Source organism: Xenopus laevis, chromosome 3S, assembly GCF_017654675.1.
Source record: "Xenopus laevis strain J_2021 chromosome 3S, Xenopus_laevis_v10.1, whole genome shotgun sequence".
Taxonomy (NCBI): domain Eukaryota; kingdom Metazoa; phylum Chordata; class Amphibia; order Anura; family Pipidae; genus Xenopus; species Xenopus laevis.
The window spans coordinates 10,843,035-10,867,467 of NC_054376.1; the positions used below are offsets into that span (position 1 = coordinate 10,843,035).

The window sequence follows — 24,433 nt, forward strand, 5'->3', positions numbered from 1 at the left end:
CCTATCTGATCCCCATTGTAAGCAGCAGTCCTGTCCTGCTTTATGGCTGAGATTCTAGTTATCTGTATAACAGAGCATTCTATCCCAGTGGCTGCACAGATCCTATCTGATCCCCATTGCAAGCAGCAGTCCTGCCCTGCTTTATGGCTGAGGGTCTAGTTATCTGTATAACAGAACATTCTATCCCAGTGGCTGCACAGATCCTATCTGATCCCCATTGTAAGCAGCAGGCCTACCCTGCTTTATGGCTGAGATTCTAGCTATCTGTATAACAGAGCATTCTATCCCAGTGGCTCCACAGATCCTATCTGATCCCCATTGTAAGCAGCAGTCCTGTCCTGCTTTATGGCTGAGATTCTAGCTATCTGTAGAACAGAGCATTCTATCCCAGTGGCTGCACAGATCCTATCTGATCCCCATTGTAAGCAGCAGTCCTACCCTGCTTTATGGCTGAGAGTCTAGCTATCTGTATAACAGAGCATTCTATCCCAGTGGCTGCACAGATCCTATCTGATCCCCATTGTAAGCAGCAGTCCTGCCCTGCTTTATGGCAGCTGAGATTAAAGCTATCCGTAGAACAGAGCATTCTATCCCAGGGGCTGCACTGCTTTATGGCAGCTGATTCTAGCTATCTGTATAACAGAGGATTATGTCAAAGTTGTCATAGATCCTGTTTGAACCATTACTTTCACATACACATATTTTTAGATGAACTCATGTGCCCAGCAAAGCAAATCATTTACCCTGAAGCGTTTAACCATCTCCTGAAAATAAGGATATTGACGAGATTTCGGCTACTGGGGTTTCCAATACAAATCATCAAGGCTAAATGCCCTTCCAGTAACAGACAGCAAAAGAGAGCACATTTTTAAAAGAAGCCAAATGGGAGTAATTGGAATCTCTGTTTAGACGCGGCGGCATTTCATTGTCGTGTCTTGCTCGCTGACAGCGCCAGCTCCTTATTAAAGATTTGTTGTTAGAGCACAATCAGGTTGGTATCGGCTAAGAGGGAAGGCCCTGACATTACTGTCATGCAGTGCACTCATCCGCTGATCAGGGAGCTACGAGATAAGTGCAATTTGCCTTTCACTTCTCACACATCAGAGAAAAACATGAATCTGCAGCATTCCTGGAATCCCACCCACTACTGGCTGACGTGTGTGTGTCTTTGCCTCCCCTCCACACCTGGGTGTTTATTTAAGTGCATGGAAAGATGATAGATTTACTGTAAATGCTGACGTCACAATGGAGAGTTCATCTTCATGGCTGAACAGGCACATGGCTGAGTAATAGAGTACTCATGTATTGTAAAGTATAATACACCCCTACTGTAAATTATAAGGCTGTTAGAAAGAGTTCTGTGACCATATAAAGGGACAAAGCTGCAGGCTGAGTTATATAGGGAACTCTAAGCATCACTCGTGTATTATACGTGATAATGTACCCCCTACTGTAAATGATAAGGATATTAGAAGTCACTGAGGGGTTCTGTGACCATATAAAGGCACAAGGCTGCAGGCTGAGTTATACAGGGAACTCTGAGTATCACTCATGTATTATAAGGGATAATGTACCCCCTACTGTAAATGATAAGGATATTAGAAGTCACTGAGGGGTTGTTCTGTGACCATATAAAGACACAAGGCTGCAGGCTGAGTTATACAGGGAACTCTGAGTATCACTCATGTATTATAAGGGATAATGTACCCCCTACTGTAAATGATAAGGATATTAGAAGTCACTGAGGGGTTGTTCTGTGACCATATAAAGACACAAGGCTGCAGGCTGAGTTATACAGGGAACTCTGAGTATCACTCATATATTATAAGGGATAATGTACCCCCTACTGTAAATGATAAGGATATCAGAAGTCACTGAGGGGTTCTGCGACCATATAAAGGCACAAGGCTGCAGGCTGTGTTAGGGTCCGTACTCACAGGTGTTTGAACCTGCGCTCCCCTGCGTTCCGGTTTTATGCGTTCAGTCGCAGGGGAGTACAGGAGTAGACACTCTGAATTCTTCTCAATGCAGCTGTACTCGTGTTTTACCTGCGTTTGGCGCTTACATGCGTCTGTGTGAGTACAGCTGCATTGAAAAGAATTCAGAGTGTCAACTCCTGTGCTCCCCTGCGGCTGAACGCATAAAACCCGAATGCAGGGGAGTGCAGCTTCAAACGACCGTGAGTATGGGCCCTTATACAGGGATCTCTGAGTATTACTCTTGCATTATAAGGGATAATGTACCCCCTACTGTAAATGATAAGGATATTAGAAGTCACTGAGGGGTTGTTCTGTGACCATATAAAGGCACAAGGCTGCAGGCTGAGTTATACAGGGAACTCTGAGTATCACTCGTGTATTATAAGGGATAATGTACCCCCTACTGTAAATGATAAGGATATTAGAAGTCACTGAGGGGTTGTTCTGTGACCATATAAAGGCACAAGGCTGCAGGCTGAGTTATACAGGGAACTCTGAGTATCACTCATATATTATACCCTCATACTATATGTTATGGTAGCTCCTTCCCATATGTATAAATCCAAGTGTACAGAGAAGGAATCTTCAGTGCACAATAAATATGTTGTACTGTGTGCACCAGGTAAAAACATGTAAGATAACCCCATTTATAAAGATCTACAAATTTATATTTCCTACTGCATCTTTTATATTAGGTTTTGTGCGGCTGAAACATTGCTACATTATTGAACAGCACCCCAGTGGCCAGGGAGGTTGTAGTTGAACTAGATCTGTAGCGCCACCGGCTGCCTGTTCTTGCTATAAACTTTAATAAGTGAAGAAAACTGAAACCAATATCATTGTCATCGGAAGAAAGATTTGTTTTCAGGGTGAAATGAGTGATGATCAAATGGTTTAACACTATAGGAACAAAGGAGTGAGCGAGAAAACGTTTTTATCAGGAAAATCAATCACTTAACGATGACTGATAATACGCACTGCACTACAACTCACCCAGCTCAGCTTTAAGTGCCATTGATAAAACAATACTGAGTCAGGGTCTGTTGATTCTACACATTGATCCAATCTATGGGGCAATAAGAACGACTGAACCAGACAACTAAATTGTGACCCAGCACCAAAATTAAAGTATTCCAGAACTGTAGTCCCCAGGCCAAAGATCAAGTCGTACTGTGGGCCTATCCAGACCTGGACAATTCAATAAAGTCCATTACCAATGGGATTTTCTAATGTAGCTGATATGTATCTATTTGATTTTTGGCCAGATATTGGTTTAGAAGGCTGTCTGAAAGCCCCCATACCAATAATGTACCCCCTTGGTTTTTATAACTTCCCCTTTAAACAAGGCACCTTTTAAATCTGAATTTACCACTTACAAAATGCAAACTTTTAGCACAGCCCAAAGACTCTGACGTAACGTCCCACATTATCCTTGCGCTCTGTTGGGTCTGGGAAAGTACCCTGAAGCCCAAAGAGGTACTGAAAGTATCATTACTCAGTGCTGCGGGGGAAGACACACATTTTATTTATTGTTCTACTTCTTTACCTGCTCTGTTTCCAATCTGGTTGGCCGGGTCGCTGACCCTAAGTGAACCGCTACATTATAAATAAAGCACCAGTTAAACAGAATAAAAGAGAGCGAATATATGAGATTTCAAGAGTTGCAGTAAAAATTCAGCCTCAAGAGGACTATATATATATATATATATATATTGCACCCCCGCCTAATGGTTTTAAAAATTAGTGGTGAGCACAACTTTCCCTTGTTTGTTATAGTTCTACAGGAGCAGTGACCAGCTCCATGTTGTAGCTCCCACCCTTCCCAACTATAGTCAGGTGATCCCACTGGTGTCTAATAAAAGTTTGGGAGTTTTACTTTGAAAGCAGCAAGTAAGTTGCAGGTAAAACTTAGTCCCTGTGTAAAATGTATAATTAAGCAATTGAATTCTTAATGAATCAGATAAAAATTAAGCGTAGGACTGGCCAGATATGGGATGACTTTGACGTAGTTGGCCAGCTTAAATATATTGCAATATATGGACAAACAATCCGTGTTGTTTAAAGGGTAAGGCATTTTTCAGTAGCAGTATGCACAAAATGTCTCTGTCTTAAATATATTGATAATGGGTTGAGTGCAGAGGACTCTTGTATTTGACTATATGTATTTTGGGGTCACACCCTCATTGCACCCCCGCCTAATGGTTTTAAAAATTAGTGGTGAGCACAACTTTTCCTTGTTATATATATATATATATATATATATATATATATATATACACAGTACAGTACTGCCAACCCTTACCCCAACATGTATTCTGCTGGTTTACTTCACTCATCATTGGCCCAGCCTCATACAGCATTGTAAATTTCAGGGTTCACCTTGGCCAAACCCACTCTGACCCCAGTCATACCCTACTTCCATCTATTTCATTCCCTGGGTACAACCAGGCTCCGCCAGCTTTTGAGGATTTTGATATATTTTAAATCATACCTCCCAACCTCCCCTGTTTTTAGAGGGACAGTCCCTCTTTTGACAACTCAACCAGAAGTCCCTCGTTTGAACTGGAAAGTCCGTTTTTCTCTGCACTGAACAGGCAGAAAAAGAAACAAAGTTTCTAACTTAATTGGCTTTTGGCAGAGAGCCCAGAACAGCCACAGCTGCAGATAAGATACTTTTGTAACAATTTCAAGATAAGCAAATAAGTAATTGTCACAATATAAGATAACAGGTCCCTTGGGAGTAGTTAGATTTACAGCTTAAAGGGCAATTCACCTTCATTAGCAAAACTGTAATAACTGGAAAAAAAACAAAGAAATATGTTCAAACTTTGCTAACCTGCCAAATTTAGTAAAATGAACATGGTCATTAGGGGGTGTGGCCACAAAAATGGGTGTGGTCAAAAAAAATTGCCAACTTCTTTGTCCCTCTTTTATTTCCAAAATGTTGGGAGGTATTAATGTTTGGGTGAATGGTAATTCAGATGCTTAGTACTTAGTACTTACGGTGGGTAACTGGGCTGTTACTGTGGGTGAGAGGGGGTTAAATCAGTGTGATTTGCATAAAAAAAGTTAGTTGACGTGTGTGATCTAGAGTTGCCACCTCACCCCTTTAAATTGTGAGGCAAGTTCGGGCGACTTTGGAAAACGAAGCACCGCGAGTGCACTGCCCCAGGCAATGCAGGGGAGAGGCAGTTCGGGGAGATTGTCGTCCCGAAGAAGAGGAGATTTGTCGGTGGGGCGACTAGTCTCCCCGAATCTGCTTGTGTGGCCTGACCTTTAGCAAATCATTTAGAAGCATGCTGCATGGCTGCACATAAATCAGTTAAATCTGCAGCATGCATCTAAATGAATTGCTAATTATCCATGCAGATTGTGGATTCCATACAGTATGTGTTCGGTTTTAAAGGGGGCAACCCTAAGCGGATCCCGTCTCACTGGGTCCCATCTCCCATCACCCCCCACTCTGGTGGTCTGCGCCCGCTTATTGTTACAGCCCTGATACACTGCATAAGCATTTCCCTGCAAAAATACCCCAAAGACTGATGTCCAGCAAGCAATTACTGCATAGAAATAAAGGCAAACTTGGGCAGGATAGATTTCTTTTAAGAAAACAATAAATGTACGACATATGTGGAAATGAGGCTGGGGGGCTTCTCCTAAGGGCCACAATAAAATGATTATTTTGATTAGATTTAGCTCATGTTTTTTCTTCTCCCCAAGGAGCCGTTGCATAGGCCTGATGGGATGATGTCATAGCTTGTACAGATCTCATTACATCATGTGGCCCTGCTAACAGTGGAAGGGACTGGGGCAATGGCATTATCACACACTGCACTACAGCAGAACAAACAAAGCTTCATATTACCTACTGGAGAACTGCCGTAACAGTGTGAAAAACAGGTCCCCTGGAGGATGGGGAATGGAGGGGGGATGTAGGGTTTTTTTTGCACACAAAGCAGTATTCACTTTATATTTCCTGAGAGGGGGAGAAAAAAGGGGTTTTTATTCAACTGCGAGAGGCAGAAAGAAGCAGCCGGAGATGGAAAGTGGGGCACTAATTCACTCTGCACCCTATAATAATCTCCCCACTTGGGATCCGTTATCCGGAGACCCTTATCCAGAAATGTCGAAAATTACGGAGAGGCCGTCTGCCGTAGACTCCATTATGAACAAATAATCCAAATTTGTAAAAACGATTTCCTTTTTCTCTGTAATAATAAAACAGTAGCTTGTACTCTATCCCAACAAAGATATAATTAATCCTTATTGGAAGCAAAACCAGCCTATTGGGTTTATTTAATGTTTACATGATTTTTTAGTAGACTTAAGACACCAAGATCCAAATTACAGAAAGACCCCTTATCCAGAAACCCCCGAGCATTCTGGATAAGAGATCATATACCTGTACCATAATGCTACACCAGCATTGATTTGTAAGCTCTATTATGGCTCTTAAACACGGGCCGTTTATCCTGCGCTCCCCTGCGTTGCGCTTTCTTCTGTTCAGCCGCAGATAGAGTTACCTTTTCTGAAAAAAAATACCGGCCTTCCTATATTTTTATGGATTTGTTTTTATATAAAGTATACAACGGCATACTATGCTACTATGGTTACTGCTTATTACTATTATGCTTTTCATATGCTTATTACCCTCCCTCCCCATTTTCTTCTGTACCCTTGAAAATTGAAAAATAAAGACTTACAAAAAAAAAAATAACATTGGCATCAAGCAAGATTTTTACGGCCAAGCCGGTTAAATACTGGGTGGCAACTCTAGCCGCAGGGGAGCACAGGAGTAGATGCACTCAATTATTGTGAAGGGGGCTGTACTCAGACAGACGCATGTATGCGCTGAACGCAGGTGAAAAGCAACATGCTGCGTCCCACCTGCGTTTGCATCTTACATGCGTTCGTGTGAGTACAACCCCCTTCACAATAATTGAGTGTTTCTACTCCTGCACTCCCCTGCGGCTGAACGGAAGAAAGCGCAACGCAGGGAAGCGCAGCAAAAAATGCCCGTGTGAAAGAGCCTTTAACCTCCTTACCACCAGCAAGTCAAATACAACAGCACTCAAAAGTTATCAGGCGTTCCATATTATCTGACGACCATTTGAGAAGGGATGCATTTAAAGGGTAAATAAAATCCCAGTGCTAGTAGAATTCATTTTACTTTTGTGAAGGGATAGAGCTGCTGCAACACTTCCTACATAGAGCAGCTAATAAGGCGCATTTATGGATGAAGATAATGCTCAAAGTACAAATAAAGGGAGTAATGTATGTGACACTGCATTCCTCTCAGGGCCGCTCCGGCCATGAGGCAAGGTGAGAATCTTGCCTCAGGCGGCACGGAGCAGCCAGTTACCAGGGGCGGCAAAAAGCCGCCTCTGGTAACTTTAAGAGCCGAATTTCCGTTTTTTAAAACGGAAATTCGGCTCTTCTAGCGCAGCGAGCGCAATAGCGCTCGCTGCACTAGCGATGCGGCCCCTCCTCCACCTGCTCCGACGCTGGGAGTAAGAAGAGCGGAGCAGGAGGAGGGGCGGCATTGGGGCTGCTGCCTCAGGCGGCAGCAGCCCCTGAAACGTGCCTGATTCCTCTCCTCTATTTTGGAGCACAGACATCGCTTGAGGCTTTGGCTCTGCATGTGTTTTGTACTTTGCACCTTGCATTGCATGGGCGAGGTCTCTCTGCTCCAAAACAGGGTACAAAACGCTGCCTTCTCAACATGAATACAGTGCTGCCAAACATCCCCCTCCCATCCCATGCAACTGCTTCCAGGGTCTCTGCAAATGACCCACGTCCCCCACTATCTTGTTCGACAGGATGACAGCATTTCCCATTCCACATGCAGGGGTTATAGTGCACATATCTGGGGTCGCCATTAGAAATAACTGGGACCCGTACAACAACATTTTCGGCTCCTTTCACGGCTTTGGGACTTCGGCTGTTCAGGACTTTGGCTTTTCAGCTCTTTGGGACTTTGGTTTTTCGGGACTTCATAATAAGCGCAGTGTCGGACTGGGACACCAGGGGCCCACCCAAAAACCTTTGACCAGGGGCCCACTCTCAGTACTTTTATCATTCTTCTCCTCATTCAACCTTTATTCTCCTAGTCTCTTTTCTTTACATACTATAATCTATTATTCCATCTATTTAGCCTCTTTTGGTCAATAGGGAATGACCTTGAAATAGGCCAAATGTTTAGCAGCATGAGGGTCCACTGACACCTGCAATGACTCAAAAACAGGTAGACGGCACTTCTGGAATAGGTTTTATTGGGGTTGCTGCTGTAAAACCTAACGCGTTTCGGGAACAAATCCCTTAATCATAGGTAACCATTCATTCACAACAGCTGTGTTTTATACATGGAGTAACACCTGGGCCCACCGGGAGTTTTCCTTGTATCCCGGTGGGCCAGTCCGACAGTGAAGAGACGGCACGGTTTTGGCGCTGTCAATGGGGGCCCAGATATTTCAAATAGTGCAGCATAGCCGGGCCCCCATTTAGGCCCAGGTCGAGTACAGCAGTACCTTCTGTGCCCCCTGATGGTGGCCATGCACATATTACTGCCCAGATGATTATTTCCCATTACGATTGCCCTGCGTATGTGTGAGATCTTTAGCACTGATAGTGCTACGGTGTTTCCAATTACCTCCAGATCAAACTGATATAAATATACTCATCTAAATTCGCAAGTTCATATTTCATGTTTACTTTTCGCCCCCCTCTCCTATCCCCAAATGCAGAAAAAAAACCGGAATATCAGCTGACGGCTAATAACATAAATCTCCCTTAATATGTTCATTTTTAAGGTAGTTCAAACATTGCCGTCTGAAGCAGCTCTAGCGGAAATATCCCAGAACAAATGGCTCAATGGAACACAAGAGAGAGAGCATTTGGGCTGCCAGACTGACGGAGCATCAAGCCATCTGGTTCAGGCAGACTTTCCAAAATCCTTAGCTTTGTTTTCACCCCTAGACTCCACACAACACATTTTCCACTGTGATGAGTTTACATTTTCCCCAACACGGGTCTCGATCATGCATGCAAATCACAAAATCTGGACTTTTTTATGTTTTCACTGTAATAGTTCTCTATAGAAACAGTAATCAGATATGTTTCTCTTACCTATGAGATAATGGGGAGCCTTTGTTATTTACTAAAACACTATAACATGGGTAGGGGCAATTGCTTGAGTGCTATGGGTAGGCCGAAGGATTTTACACCAGCATTAAGTACAGGTTTCTACAGCACCTGACATGTCCTGGCTCTTCAAAGTTGTGACTGAATAATGTGTAAGAAAGGCGTTGCAATAGGGCAGTCATATACCCATGCTGCATTGACTAGAACCTTTTCTTTACAGCTTGCCCTCTCGGATAAAAAGAAGTTGAGATTGTTTTGTTTTCACCACTGCTCCCATTGTGCATATTAAAATGATGGCTTACCTTTAGGGCAGAGACACACGTGGAAATTCGGGGAGATTAGTCGCCCGGCGACAAATCGCCTTTTCTACCGGCGACTTATCTCCCCGAACTGCCTTCCCGCCGGCTAGAATCTAAATCGTTGAAGACTCTAAGGGGCCGATTCACCAAGGGTTGAATATCAAGGGTTAATTAACCCTCAATATTCGACTGGGAATCAAAATCCTTCGAATATCGAATTAGATCCTTCGAATCGAACGATTCGAAGGATTTTAATCCAACGATCGAAGGATTATCCTTTGACCAAAAAAACTTAGGCAAGCCTATGGGGACCTTCCCCATAGGCTAACAGTGAGTTCGGTAGGTTTTAGATGGCGAACTAGGGGGTCGAAGTTTTTTTCTTAAAGAGACAGTACTTCAACTATCGAATAGTCGAATAGTTGAATGATTTTTAGTTTGAATCCTTCGATTCGAAGTCGAAGGTCGAAGTAGCCCATTCGATGGTCGTAGCCCAAAAAACACTTCAAAATTCGAAGTTTTTTTACTTCGAATCCTTCACTCGAAGTTAGTGAATCGGCCCCTAAGTATTGTATTCAGTTTATTTTCTGGTTGCCGTAGTCACCTATCTTAGCAACCAATGCAGTTACAATTCCAGTTTGTAAAGAGGCTTCAGGGTGCCTCACTCTACATACTATAGGATATTAGACCAGACTCAGAGATGCCTTCAATCCAATCCACTCAGTGTGTTATGTCCATTGCCAAGTCCCTTAATCTCCCTGAGCTTTAAGAAACTAAACTCAAATTTAATCTATAAAACTGGTACTTGTTTGGCCTGGAAAATTGTATCTGCAAAGAACTCCATCTGCCTGCAGATCCACAAACTTCCAACCAACAGACTGATATAGATAGGTTATTATTAGTAGGGATGCACCGAATCCACTAGTTTGGATTCGGCCGAACCCCCGAAACCTTTGCAAAAGATTCAGCCGAATACCGAACCTAATCCAAACCCTAATTTGCATATGCAAATTAGGGGTGGGAAGGGGAAAACATTTTTTACTCCCTTGTTTTGTGACAAAAAGTCACGCAATTTCCCTCCCCGCCCCTAATTTCCATATGCAAATTAGGATTCGGTTCGGCCAGGCAGAAGGATTCGGCCGAATCCGAATCCTGCTGAAAAAGGCTGAATCCTGGCCGAATCCCGAACCGAATCCTGGCCGAATACCGAACCGAATCCTGGATTTGGTGCATCCCTAATTATTAGCCGTAATCTTATTATTAGTGATGGGCAAATTTTGATGCCCGCATCAATTTTGACGCCGGTGTTAAAGTTAATGGGCGTCCAAACACTGTTGATGCACACCGGTTTTGACGCAAGCAAGTTTTCAGATGTGCGTCCAAAATTTTTGATTAGCCACTGAATTTTCGATTTGTTTTCGATTTTCGCAAATTTGTTCTCCGGCGGCAAAACGTGTAAATTCACGCCTGGTGAATATTAATATATATGTTGCTATTCACAGTGACTGCTCCATAGTACTTTAGTTGCAGGTCAGGGGGCTGAAAATCCCATACGATAGACAGACTGATAGAGAGATAATAGACAGACACATAGATAGATAGATAGATAGATAGATAGATAGATAGATAGATAGATAGATAGATAGATAGATAGATAGATAGATAGATAGAGTTGTGTTCACTATCACTGTTTTTGGTAGAATTTATATTTCTGCATGGCAAATAATTTACTATTAGGTGCAGTAGAGTAATAGAAAACCAACAGACCCAACAGTCATGCTGCTGATTCTGTGTAATTGAATCATTAATTGAGTCATGTTCAAAATGAGAATAGATTGTTCCAAATAATAGCAGTTCAATAAGTGAGGTCATTCATTCTGTGAAAAAAACATGTGTCCATTATAGCAACTGAAACCTGAAATATGTGGAAGAAAACTGAACTACCATTTGAATGGATAGAAGAATAGCCAAAATGGCAATGATCAGCTCCAGGGAGATCAAAGAAGGTGTAAAGTTACCTGTGATACTGTTACAATAAGAAGATGCCTATGTGAAGCCAAGCTATTGGCAAGAAGCCCATGCCCATTGTTGAAAAAAAGATGTGCTGAAGAGCTTACAATTTGTAAGAACACATTGACTGGCTTAAAGAGAAATGGTGCACCATTTAGTGGACTGATGAAAACAAGATTGTCTTTATTTGATCTAGGGATGGCAAACAGTTCAGACAAGCCCCAAACACTGGATTCAAGCCATAGTACAGTGTGAAGACAGTGAAGCTGGTGGCACAAGCATAATGATATTGGGATGTTTCTCAAACTCTGGTGTTGGGCCTATTTATCATATACCAGGGATTATGGATCAGTTTCAATACATCAAAATACTTGAAGAGGTCAAATGGAGGAAATGTCCTTGAAATGGGAGTTTCAACAAGACAATGACCCCCAAAACACCCGTAAATGAGCAACAGCTTGGTTCCAGACCAACAAGATTGATGTTATTTAGCGGCACAATGCCCGGACCTTAATCTAACAGAAAACTTGTGGTGTGACATCAAAAATGCTGTTTCTGAGGCAAAACCAAGAAATGCAGAGGAATGTGTTAAAGTTGGTGAACTCCATGCAACACAGATGTGCAGCAATTCTCAGAAACACTGCTTATACAGCTAAATATTAGTTCAGTGGTTCCAAGGAAAGTAATATCTTGAAACATTTTTCAGTTTATACATCGAATGTTTGAGTTTGTAAAAAAGAATGCAGACATTACTATTTTTTGGAACAGACTAATATTCCCTTTTCTTCACTTTCTGTAAATACATTTGATACATTTTTCTTCATTACATTTGTAATAAAACGAGCAATGTTCTCAATGCATTTGTGCGTATGGAAATAAAAGCTATCATAAGGTTTTTGAGCTTAATTAACTTTTTTAAACACACTGCTATTATTCTGAACACAACTGGGATGGATGGATGGACAGATAGATAGATAGATAGATAGATAGATAGATAGAGATAGATAGATAGATAGATAGATAGATAGATAGATGATATAGAGATAGATAGATAGATAGACAGACAGATAGATGGGTGGATAGATAGAGAGAGAGAGGGAGAGAGAGAGAGAGAGAGAGAGAGAGAGAGAGAGAGAGAGAGAGAGAGAGAGAGAGAGAGAGATGATAGATAATAGATAGATAGATAGATAGATAGATAGATAGATAGATAGATAGATAGATAGAGAAAGGATACAAATATGCAGGGGCGTAACTACAGAAGAAGCAGACCCTGTGCTCAGGAGGTATAGGGGCCCCATGAGACACTAATAAATATTGGTAAAACAGGTCAACCTCTTGACAATTTTGTGACTGCAAATGGATCATAGATGATAGATAGATAGATAGATAGATAGATAGATAGATAGATAGATAGATACCTAAATAGATAGAGAGGGAGAAAAATAATAGATAGATAAAATAGATAGATTGATAGATGATACAGATATATAGAGGATGATAAATAGGTACATGTATAAAGATTTAGATAGACAGATAGATGATAGATAGATAGATAGATAGATAGATAGATAGATAGATAGATAGATAGATAGATAGATAGATAGATAGATATACATAATATATAGATGATACAGATATAGATACTATAAGTTTATACACAATAGACGATAGAATATTGAAGAATATAGAATATATATAGAATATGGAACCCTACATAGAAAAAATTATAGATAGATAGATAGATAGATAGATAGATATCCAACATATATCTGTAACATATAGATAGATTCATACATATATAGTATGTTCATAGAACAATAAATAGGTATATACACAGATAGACAGAATATTAATAGATAGATTGTAAAAACTAAACAGATATAGAAAGAATAGAAGGACAGATAAATACATAGTATGCTCATGGAAATGTAGATAATTAGTGAGATAGAGAGATAAATATAGAAATGATAGATAAATTATGGGGAGTTGGATAAATAGAAGCCAAAGATAGACTTTGATAGAACCAAATCTAAGGATAGATAGAACACTAGATACATAGATATCCACACACACACACATGACTGTAGGACCATATTACGCTCATTAATAACTAACCCTGCTATTCTGCTAAATCCTTCTAGCAAAATGTGTCAGAACTCTGACTCCGGAGTTCTTAATTACTCTATAGCCTGAGTGTTCCCTAGGAAGACACTCTCCTCCCTTTCACCACGCATCATAAATTATAGAGTCCCACTCGGATAAGTTTATGTATGGCACACACACACACACTCCACTCTCCTTAACAAGATCCCTGTTAGCTGGCTGCAAGTGAATGCAGTGTGTCACATAGATTCCCTGTGTTTGCTGCTGCTGTTGGATGGGAGAAAGGGGGGATATTTCATGAGCTGCGCTGACCTCAGAAGAGTGGAGTCCCCCGACTGCTCTCCCCTCCTGTTCACATAACTTCAGGTTAGCAGCTCATGTAATATGTATTCCTGGCTGCAGCCTGTGCCTGGGTTTTCTGTAGCCACATCTGTCAGCTTTCTTTGTGACACAGATTTTATTATAACACGCACGCACAAAAAGAAAGCATGCAGAATACAGGCTTCTCTATCTAAAAAAAAAAACCCCCCAAAACATTTGCACAAGATTCAACAAACCCTGAGCTCTGTTTTTACAGTCAGCTCAAATCTTAAGTATTTTTCCCTTCCCTTGTTTAATTACACGAGGGTCTGTTAATAGTTTTTAAAATAAACTGTATACGCTCTTCTATTTTCACAACAGAAGCTCCAACTGTTGGATAATAATGACAGAGCAAAGGGGTCAAGCATTGCCTTAGGATCCTTTCGCTGGTTTGGGAAAAAAAAAATGTAAATTAAAAAAAAAAAGAAAAAAAAAAGGCTTTTTTTATATATTGTTTTTTTTTTTTAATCAATGTCAAGTTATAAGAATAATGCCACAGAAACTGTTTTAAAGCTAAAAAATAAATATGTTTTAAAATATATGTGAAAAGTAGAAAATATATTATGCACATCCATTTCATCATAAAAGACTATAAATACAAAGATTAAAATATACGATTTTAAATTCTTTTTTAAATGTGTATAAAATGGAATACGACTACTGCTAATTACCAAACATCTTTGTCATTTCAATTTTTTTATGTTTTTTAGTACGTATAAAATGTGTATTTATATAATGTCATTTTTATTGTACTGCCAATTACAAATAAATGTTATAGATAAATATAATTTTTTATTATTTCTTACATTAAATTGTCTTTAAAACGCTATCATTCTGGCTTACAAAAATGTTTTATTATGTTTTTATTTAAAACCTTATCCTTTGGGTTTACAAATATCAGCAAGGATTTTCTTTTTTAGATTTTTATTATCTTGAATTTAAAACTTTAGCACTTTACTAAATATTTCTAATACTTGTATTCTTTATTCTAACTTTATTATTTGGGTTTAGGAAATAAGCAAGTATTTTTAAAAACGTACATTTTAAATTTAAAACGTTATCATTTGGCTTTACAGAAATAAGCAAGAAAAAGTATTTCTGATATTTTATTTATTTTTGTAAATTAGATTTTGCAATAATTTTGTCTTAAAGAGTAGTTCACCCTTTAAATTAAGGATGAATTAATTACTCAACAGCTAAAGGCAATTCTGTTTGATAACAGGAAAGAGAACTGAAAGGGTCCAATGCGGTTTTGCAAATTTTGACTGATATTTTAAATATATTAAATAAACATAAATGTTAATGATTAAAAAATATAGATATATACTGAAATCGTATGATCTCAAATTACATTTCTTTTAACTGCAGGCTTAGAATTACAAAATGTGCCAGTAAAAAGATTTATAGGTGAAAAAAAATAAATTTGAAAATAATGATGTATTAATTACTTAACAGCCATATGCAGCGCTGTTTGATAACAGGAAAAAAAAACCTGTGTGCAGTGTTCCAGTGTTTTGTGAATAGGAAATGCCAGGGGTGAGGAGCTACAAGATCTCAGATGCAAAAACACAATGCAGAATGGAAGTCCACGGGCAGGAAGGAAGGAGGTTACATTAAGGCAGAGGTGCAGAGGAGTCTGTTATACACATAATGTTCTGCCTTAGCAGGAAATCTATTGAAATGACAGTCAGCCTGTTTGCTGAAACTGGTTCTTCCTTTTAAAACTGGAAAATAAAGAGTTAAAAAAAAAAAAGCTAGCAGGATAGCGGATAACAAGAAGGAATATTAGGGGGCTCTTTTATAATGGGGCAGCAAGGTGTCTCTTGGCTAGATCCTCTGATTTAATCCCTTAAAAAACTTCTCGGTTTTTAACACTTTAACCACCAAAGAGATAGATTTATGTTAAAGGGGAACTATCGTGAAAATGAACATTTAATATAAGCTTCGTCATACTGGAATGAGAAACTTTCTAAATACAATCAATTAAATATTCTGCATTGTTTCTGAAATAATCAAGTTTATGTTCACTCTCGGCATCTGTTTCTCTTCATTCTTTCTTTGTGTAGCAGTTGGGTGTCAGATAATCATTGACAGTTAGATCCAATGTATCTTATAGGGGCTTTCTTTCTTAGCAGATGTATTAGAGCTCACTCAAATAACTGATTCCAGTTCAAACAAAATAACTGCCTTTTGCACAAATTCTGCATGTAGAGAGACGTGATGTCTGGTGAGGTCTAATACATCTTCTAGGCAAAAGGAGCCCCCCTATAAGATACAATGGCTCTAACTGTCAATGAATATCTGACACCCAACTCCTGTATAAAGACAGAATGAAGAGAAACAGATGCTGAGAGAGGGATAGTGAAGACAAACTTGATTATTTCAGAAACAGTACAGGATTTTAAATTGATTGTATTTAGAAAGTTTCTTATTTCAGTAATATGAAACTTATATTAAAATGTTCATTTTCGCAATAGTTCCCCTATCTAAAGAAGTGCAAGCAGGCATCCTAACCCCCATAAAGCAGTAGCTGCGCAGAGAAATGTCACTGCACCCACAAACTTTGTGTCCAACAAGAGGCTGCCAAAATAGTCCAGGGCAAGGTGCCATAGCGGTGTATGTAAACAGTAAAGCAAGATGGTGCCAGGGTAAGAGTGTATTAGAGTGTATACTAAGGCTAGATTGTGTTAAGAGAATGGGGTTGTAGCTGTAGGATAGTGTGTAAAGGAAGAAAGATGGCATAATTCTGTACAGAGTGTATAGTAAGGCAAGAAGAAGTCAGTGGAAAGGGCTAGGATATTGGATAGTGTGTATAGAAAGACATTGTGGTGCCATTAAGACTTTATATAAGAGCCTTCAGCTGCATTTAAAGGGAAGCTGTAACAATAATAAGAAACAATTGTTGATAGAGACACAGCCCCTGCCATCTCTAAAACACATACGCCAATACCCTACCACATTACCCATCTGTCCTCTGGGCAACATTCATCTTGTTTCAGTAATTACCATGCCTAAGTGCCCTCTGACTAATAACAATGAATTATGGCAGGCAACCAAGCAAATACAGAAACATTCACGGCAACCTTATGCCACTTTCCCCTTGCCTACTTTTTACCAACCACATTTAAAACCACAATAAATGGCATGTCCCCAATAAGCATCCCGTATAGACAATGCAGCCATTAGCAGGCGCCAATACATGAGAAAACAGATTGGGAGATGGCACCGATGAGAAGTTTCAGCGTAACAGCAGGAAGCAGGATCAAACACGGAAATGTTACATCACCGCAAACAACAAGTCAAATTCAACCTCTGCGACCCCCAAATATTGTTTTAAAGTAAAATCCATGGCCCCCTCGCCATTTGCTCATGTTCCAGCGGGAGGCGCTACTGTTAGATTACCCAGGAGTGTGGCACCTACCTGCTTTGTCATGGAGTCAATCAAGCGAACATAGAAATCCTGTTCTGTCCTTATCCCTAAAATAAGATAGAAGAGAAAGAAAGAGAGTTTTAGGACCAGACAAACCCCAGCTCCATAGAAAGCCACCAAAAACAGCTCTGGATTAGCTACATTCATGATAATGTCAGCATTTAAACAGCAGGGCTCAACTTTAATTTCACATTTGATCTCAATAAGAAACGGGGTCTAATTCAATTCTCTATAGAATGTGCAGTAGATGAAACATAACATTTTATTTAATTCTATACCAACAAGAATTTTAAAGATCGATGATATAGAAAGATACTCACTTCCCATAATACTTTAACAAATAATATACTCATGATTTACTTTACTATATTAAAGACATCATATATGTCTATACAATATATTATAACAAGTATATATAAATATATGTGTGCGTATATGCTCAAAATTAAATATATATAAATATGTATACAAACACACAATTATTTAACTGTATCTATAGATACAAGTAGTACCATAGGATAAAAATGTATAATATATATCATTATATGATCCCATATACTGACTTTATCTATATGTATATAAATGCACGCGCATAAATACACACAAATATATTTTTATATATACATACATATCAATCTGAGCAAATTCAGTAGCATATTCAGATATATTGATGATTTTTTTCCCAGCCCTATCTATGACTATACTTGAGTGAACTGCCAGCGCTGCATGGGTTAATGCCCAGCCAATAAAAGCAGAAGTGCAACATTTCTCTCTCCCCTAGAATAAAATATTATTCCCAGGCTACGTGGTAATGAATCTACTTAGGGGATCATCTATCTTCTGGTTATTAGAAATAAAATATGTCCCTAGAAATAACGTGATTAGCTTTGTGTGCCATTGTTCTCGGCTTCTGCAATAAGAAGAATATTTCTGTGACCAGTTGCTTCTGCAGCTTGGCAGGGAACAGGTTAACCCTTACTTAAGAGAAGCAAATAACCAGAAATAAAAAAAACATTCCAGTTACACAGTCCAATGTAAATTGTCAAACAGATGATTTATGATAATAGAAATGGGGCACGGTTTGGGTCGAGCTTTGGTCTCAGTACTTAAAACTTTTTGAATTAACTGTAATTTTTTTTTTTTTAAATCCAATAATATCATTAATTTCTTAGTACAAAGAAACGTTGCTTGCTTTTTTAAATGCAGCAAAAAGGTATAATAATTATATTAATAATAATAGACATACTATTATAAAATAAAATAATAATAAACGTCCGACCGTTCACAACTCCAAACCAAACAGTTCAAGGATCCCTATATATAAAAAAACCACAAAATTTCCTCATTCCAGCACACAAAGGGTTAATGCTGCTGGCGTTATTCTGTTCACAATGAATAAAAAAAGGTTACTCCAATTTTAACTAAAATCAAGCACTCCTATCTCATTTCAATATCTATCACAACGAAATATTTATTGAATTTTTTTATTTATGTTTGAAAGAAAAATAAAACGAAATTAAAATTGTGTTTAGTCCGACATGCCCGAGCCGTGGACGAGACCCCCTCGAGCACTTTCAAATTCACTGTCTGAATAGTCCTCTTTATATCCGCTGTCAATGCTGATCTGCTGAGCCCCCCTCCAGATACTCACCATTGCTATAGAGAAGCTGCAATCGGTAATGGATCCCATTATTAGTCTTTTCACTGCTGGTTTCCTGATTTAAAGGAAAATAAAAAGAAAAGAAATGTTACATTAAACACTCACACAAGCCTCCCTACATCCCAACTCGCAGTATTTTTCTATTGTTGACGTGTACTGAAACTGCTTTAAAATGATTATTGCCCATTATTGTGAAATATTAACCCTTTCTTAGCCACCGTAATATATAGCATAAAATTATTTCTAATAATAAGATTTTCTGTCTTTTTTTTTATAAAACCGTATTTTTAATAAAAAGTACTGTACTTTATTGACCATGTTACTATTTTTGTTCTTTTTCATTTTTAATTTTTTTTTTATTAATTCTCACTTTATAAATTGAAGTTTAAATTTGAAATGGCGCGATATTGCAGTGAAAATTTTATGAATATAATAAATCCTCTTTGATAACATTGGTATCAATGTTTGTTAACGAGTATATTCAGATTGATTAATAAAAAAATCAAGGAGAGAAGTACGGTTTTGCTGTTTTATTCATCATTCTGTGATAGGTGTGGGTAACATGAAATATTAAGGTGCTATCAAAAACTGGAATGACGTGGAATTTAGAGAAAGTAATTGGTGGGGATAACGGTGAGAATTTCAGTTTTCATTTGTAAGACTTTTGGAATAATATGGACTTGTGCAGGTCATGCAGTGGATGTCTAGAAGAAAATGTTGCTAATTTATCATGATAGGTATAGAACTAGATGGACTTCAGTGGTCATCAGACTGATGTTGAACTTGGCACTGGTCTGGACTTTCAAGAGATACCAAAGCTTCTCACCTTATCTTTCTCTACGAAGCCCACAAATGCTGTTCTCTCAATCTCCACCGGCTGCCCCTGCCGGTCATACAGGGCCAGGACAAAGTGGAAGAAGTTGGACTTTCGGAGGTTGGATGGTGGCTGCTTCTCAAAGTGTGCCCGGGCCAAACCCACACCACTGCGATCAGAAAGGGAGGATTAGAGAAGCAGGGGAGAAGATAGGTTACCCATCACATAGACATCTATCAATCTTTCCATTGCACCTTCATCAGGTTTGGAAGAGCTTCATAGATTTCTTCTCATAGATACCAAGTCACATCTTAAATATTTCTTAGATGCCATATAAATGCCCTCACGTTTTCTCTCTCCCCATAAATGTAACAATTTATCCCTCCATGAATGAAATGACAGCACTTGCTCCTTAAGGGTAATAATGTGCGGCAATAATGTTCACACATGTCTCATGTCTTTTCCTTTTGATTCCTCAGTTTTTATTCTAATGAAATTCTTTTCCTAAAATAAAGATGACATTTTATTTAAATGCACAAAGGGCACCAAACTTTGCACTAAAAAAACCTTAAGACTAAAACTTACTTTCAAATATATTCTCCAAAAAATATTTCCAAATCAATTTTGGTTTCGGATATTGTTTGTCCATCTTTGGGTGAGAAAACTCATTTGGAAAGTTTACAGTTGCTGGGCGACTACTACAGTCGTACTTTTTCCAAGTTTCCTGAAAGTTTATTTATTCTGGGATGAGGATTCTGCTCAGGGAGAACTGATTAGAAACACGTTTCTGTCAAACTCCGCTGCTAATCTCCCTATTGTTTGGAATTAAGCCCTATAATTTTAATTGAGAAGCCTGTGTCATGCCAGGCTGGTAACTAACACCGTGTCTGTGCCAGACTTGCCTGAAACCTCTCACTTCTGTTCCGATGTTTTAAATCGGGATTTGCTGCCTTGACTAAAATAATTTAGTTATCGGAGGATAAAAAATAATCTCCAAGGTGGATAATTGTATCTAAATGCCACAATCTGTTAGGATGCTTGTCTAGATACATACATTCATGTCATTAAAGGTGAATGTTAAATAAGAAAGAAAGAAAGAAAGAAAGAAAGAAAGAAAGAAAGAAAGAAAGAAAGAAAGAAAGAAAGAAAGAAAGAAAGAAAGAAAGAAAGAAAGAAAGAAAGAAAGAAAGAAAGAAAACGATAGATACAGAAAAGTAAGAGAGATGATAGATAGAGAAATAGATAGATAGATAGATAGATAGATAGACAGACAAAGGAGTAACTATTTTCTATATGTCTTGCCATGTATTTTGCCATTTTACCATTACATACTATTTTTCCTGAACCCCCCCTATTTCTATATATATATGAAAAATTAGCCTTTCTTATTTGCTAATTGTGTATTTGTTGAACTTTAAATACAAAGAAAAGGGAAATGTGTGGCTGGAGCATCACTCTGGACGGAGCCCAGTGCAACAGCAGCTCCCTGTTCTGTCACTATAGGAAAAGTTTTTTGAGAACCAACCAAATTCAGCAGCTGCGCGGAGTCTCCAGCCGTTACGGTTCCACTTAAACTAATAATTGGGGGTCGCCCATATACAAGCACATGGACAGACAGATAGATAGATGATAGCTATATGTATATAATGTACAGAATAAATGCCAGGGTGCCCAGCTCAGTACTGGGTATAGGATCCCATCCTGATTAGCAGAACAAGTACATGGCAGAGGGTGAGGAAGGGAACAGAAAGGAATCCCAGTAGGGAACGGTGCTGCTCCAACCCTCTCTCCTACCTCTGGGCAGCCGTATTTGCATCCAGCACCCCAGCTCCTTGCATCCATGTCCGGACTGCATTCATCCCGCTGCTCAGGGGCTCCTCCTTCATGCTATTCCCGCTCCTCTGGATGCTTTCCTGAATCCCAAACATGAACACAGCCGTCTCCTGTGAATCCCCCACCCTCTATCTGTCTCCCAGACCGGTGAGTCCCACGCACACACAAGGTCCCCTTTCCCCAAGCCTGGGGGTCGCCGTCAGACCCGGCAGCAGCTGTGAAATCCAACCCCAGGGCTGTGAGCAGAAGCAGATCCCAGATTCAGAGGGATGCAGGCTGTTTAGCAGGGAATGATGTGAGGCTGTTGCAGCTCCTGAGATTTCCTGGGAAGCAGAGAAGATGTGATGCTCTTGGAGATGCTGTGGAACAATGAGGGGGGCAGTAGCAGAGCCCAAGGGATGCAGCAGCCTTTAATGCAGGTCAGGAAACAATGGCATGGACTTGGGCTGCCAACAGCTCTGCTCTGCCAAGTGGCATATTCCAGGGCACAGATCCCACAAGCTCAGGTTATGGTTGGTGTCCTCTTGGTCCAGGGGCAGAGCAGAAATGCCAGGGACCCACCAAGATGCTCCTTCTTCTCTGACCCCTTGGGCTTGGGCACAGCAGATACTTCACAGATTATGGATTCCTATGGGCAGTGAGGTCAGCACTGGGGCACAGCAGATGCCAAGATTGCCTAGTTGTGCCAACTCTATTTCCCAGGTTCTCTACAAACCAACGCAACTCACATACACACAGGCGCCCACTAATTACCATAGGGAGAGGCTGTGCAATGTTGTAGCCGGTCACACCCACAGATTTGCATACAGCCTCACTGGTCGCGCGTCTTAACCAATCACTCGCTTTTCTGTCTCCAGTTCCCCGCCCCCGTTTTCAGCACGGGGAGGCTGAGAAAGTTGACTTGGGGAGAGTCCAGAGCCGCTCGTTCCTATTGTTACGCGCTCAGCATCTCCTCGATTTGGGCGACGAGGGGCGTGCTCTGTGCGGGCTGTGCTGGAGCCCACGATTGCAAGCTCTTTAGGCAAGCAGAAGAGATGGTGTCAGGTTTAGCAGGCAGAATCTGGAACGGGGAGATTGACGCTGATAGATTGAGCCGTGTCACAAAGGGGGGAGAGGATTGTGGAAGTTGTAGTTTGGCTGCAGCGTGTTAGTGGTGGCTTCTGGGAGTTGTAGTTGGGCTACAGTTGCCTGGGCTTAGTGTAGCCACGGCCGGGGAATGAGGAGTAAGAGAGTAAATGGCTGTTAAGTATTGAAACAAGTTTTTTTTACCATTGGATCTGATTTCACTGCAATATTGTTATTTACATGGAGTGTAACTGTCCCACTGCTTAGGGAGAGGAGGGTCATTTAGTCTTATTCTCCCTCCCAGTGTATTCCCCTCACCTGAGATAGAGAGCAAAATAACTATTGTACTATCTAATAACTATTCCTATCTTTAAAAATATATCATCTATCCCCCTGTCCATCATCTGTCTATCCTGCTGTCTATATTAATAATCTATCCTATTTTTATCAATCAGCTATTTGTATCTATCACTCATCCTGTATCTATTACCATCCCATTCCTCTGTACTTATCGTCTATCACTATTTTTATTGCTATATTTATCTTATAACTACATATGTTCTATTATGTATCCTATTAATAGAAATTACCTGTTTTTATCTATCATCTCTCTACATGTCCTATATATGCCTATATATAATATGTCTATCGTCTATCCTTCTATCTGTATCTAGATAATATAAGAATCATCAATAATTCTTCTGCTATTAATTATCTGTATACCGTATATCTAGTATCTATCTTTGCATCTCTCTGTTCTTCTGTGTCTATATAGCTGTCCCTTTGTACCTGTGTCCTATATCACTTGTCCTTCTATATCTATCTAATCTATCCATCCATCTATCAATCATTTTAACTGTTGTATCTATCTATCTATCTATCTATCTATCTATATATCTATCTATATATCTATATATATATATATATATATATATATAATATCTATCCTATAGCTACCTATCTATATCCATTTATCTTTCTGTCCATCTTTATATATGTCTGTCCTTTTGTTTCTTTTCTCTCTTTTTATATTCATCTTTTGGTCCATATCTACATTCTGTCTGTCTATCTGTTGTGCTTTATATCGATCTCTCTGCATTTGTTTATCATCTATACATCTATCTTCTATATGACTGTCTTCTATCTATCTATCTATCTATCTATCTATCTGTTATTCTATATCCATCTAGCTGTCTGCATTTGTCTATCTATATCGCTCTATCCATAATTTATCAATAATCTATCTAGATATCTATCAATAATCTCTCTATCATCTATCTATCTATCTATCTATCTATCTATCAATAATCTCTCTATCATCTGTCTGTCTGTCTATCATCTAGCTAGATGTCTGTCATGTTACATCCATTTATCTCTGCCGACATTTGTGTATCTATCAATTCCTATCAGTATGCCGAAGTATACCTGCCATGTAGTAAAGCAGATGATTACATAGCACAGTATCTATCATTTATTTATCTATCATCTATTTATCTATCTATCTATCGATCCATCATATATCTATTTACATATCTGTCTATCTATCTATCGATCATCTATCATCTATCTATCTATCATCTATCTATTTATCTATCTACATAGCTATCTATCTATCTGTCTGTCTATCTATCTAGATATCAGATGCCAAGATTGCCTTGTGCCAACTATCTCCCAGATTCTCTTCTCTACAAACCAACGTATCCCACACAGATGCTCACTAGCTCCCATAGGGAGAGACTGTAC

The 24,433-nt window shown here is 39.4% G+C and overlaps 1 protein-coding gene across 4 annotated transcripts in view; it reads right to left on the reverse strand.

Moving 5' to 3' along the window:
* Window positions 1-22,381, reverse strand: part of LOC108712602 (transcription factor COE1) — a 280,326-nt gene extending 257,945 nt beyond the window's left edge. For all 4 annotated transcript variants that reach the window (XM_018254888.2, XM_018254886.2, XM_018254887.2 and 1 more), the window contains exons 1-4: window positions 21,587-22,381; window positions 19,805-19,961; window positions 18,970-19,033; window positions 17,310-17,365 (exon numbers count right to left, since the gene is read on the reverse strand). In XM_018254888.2, coding sequence (XP_018110377.1) covers window positions 17,310-17,365; window positions 18,970-19,033; window positions 19,805-19,961; window positions 21,587-21,720 — 411 coding nt within the window. In that variant the 5' untranslated portion in view covers window positions 21,721-22,381. The remainder of the gene's footprint in view (window positions 1-17,309; window positions 17,366-18,969; window positions 19,034-19,804; window positions 19,962-21,586) is intronic.
* Window positions 22,382-24,433: the final 2,052 nt, after the last annotated feature.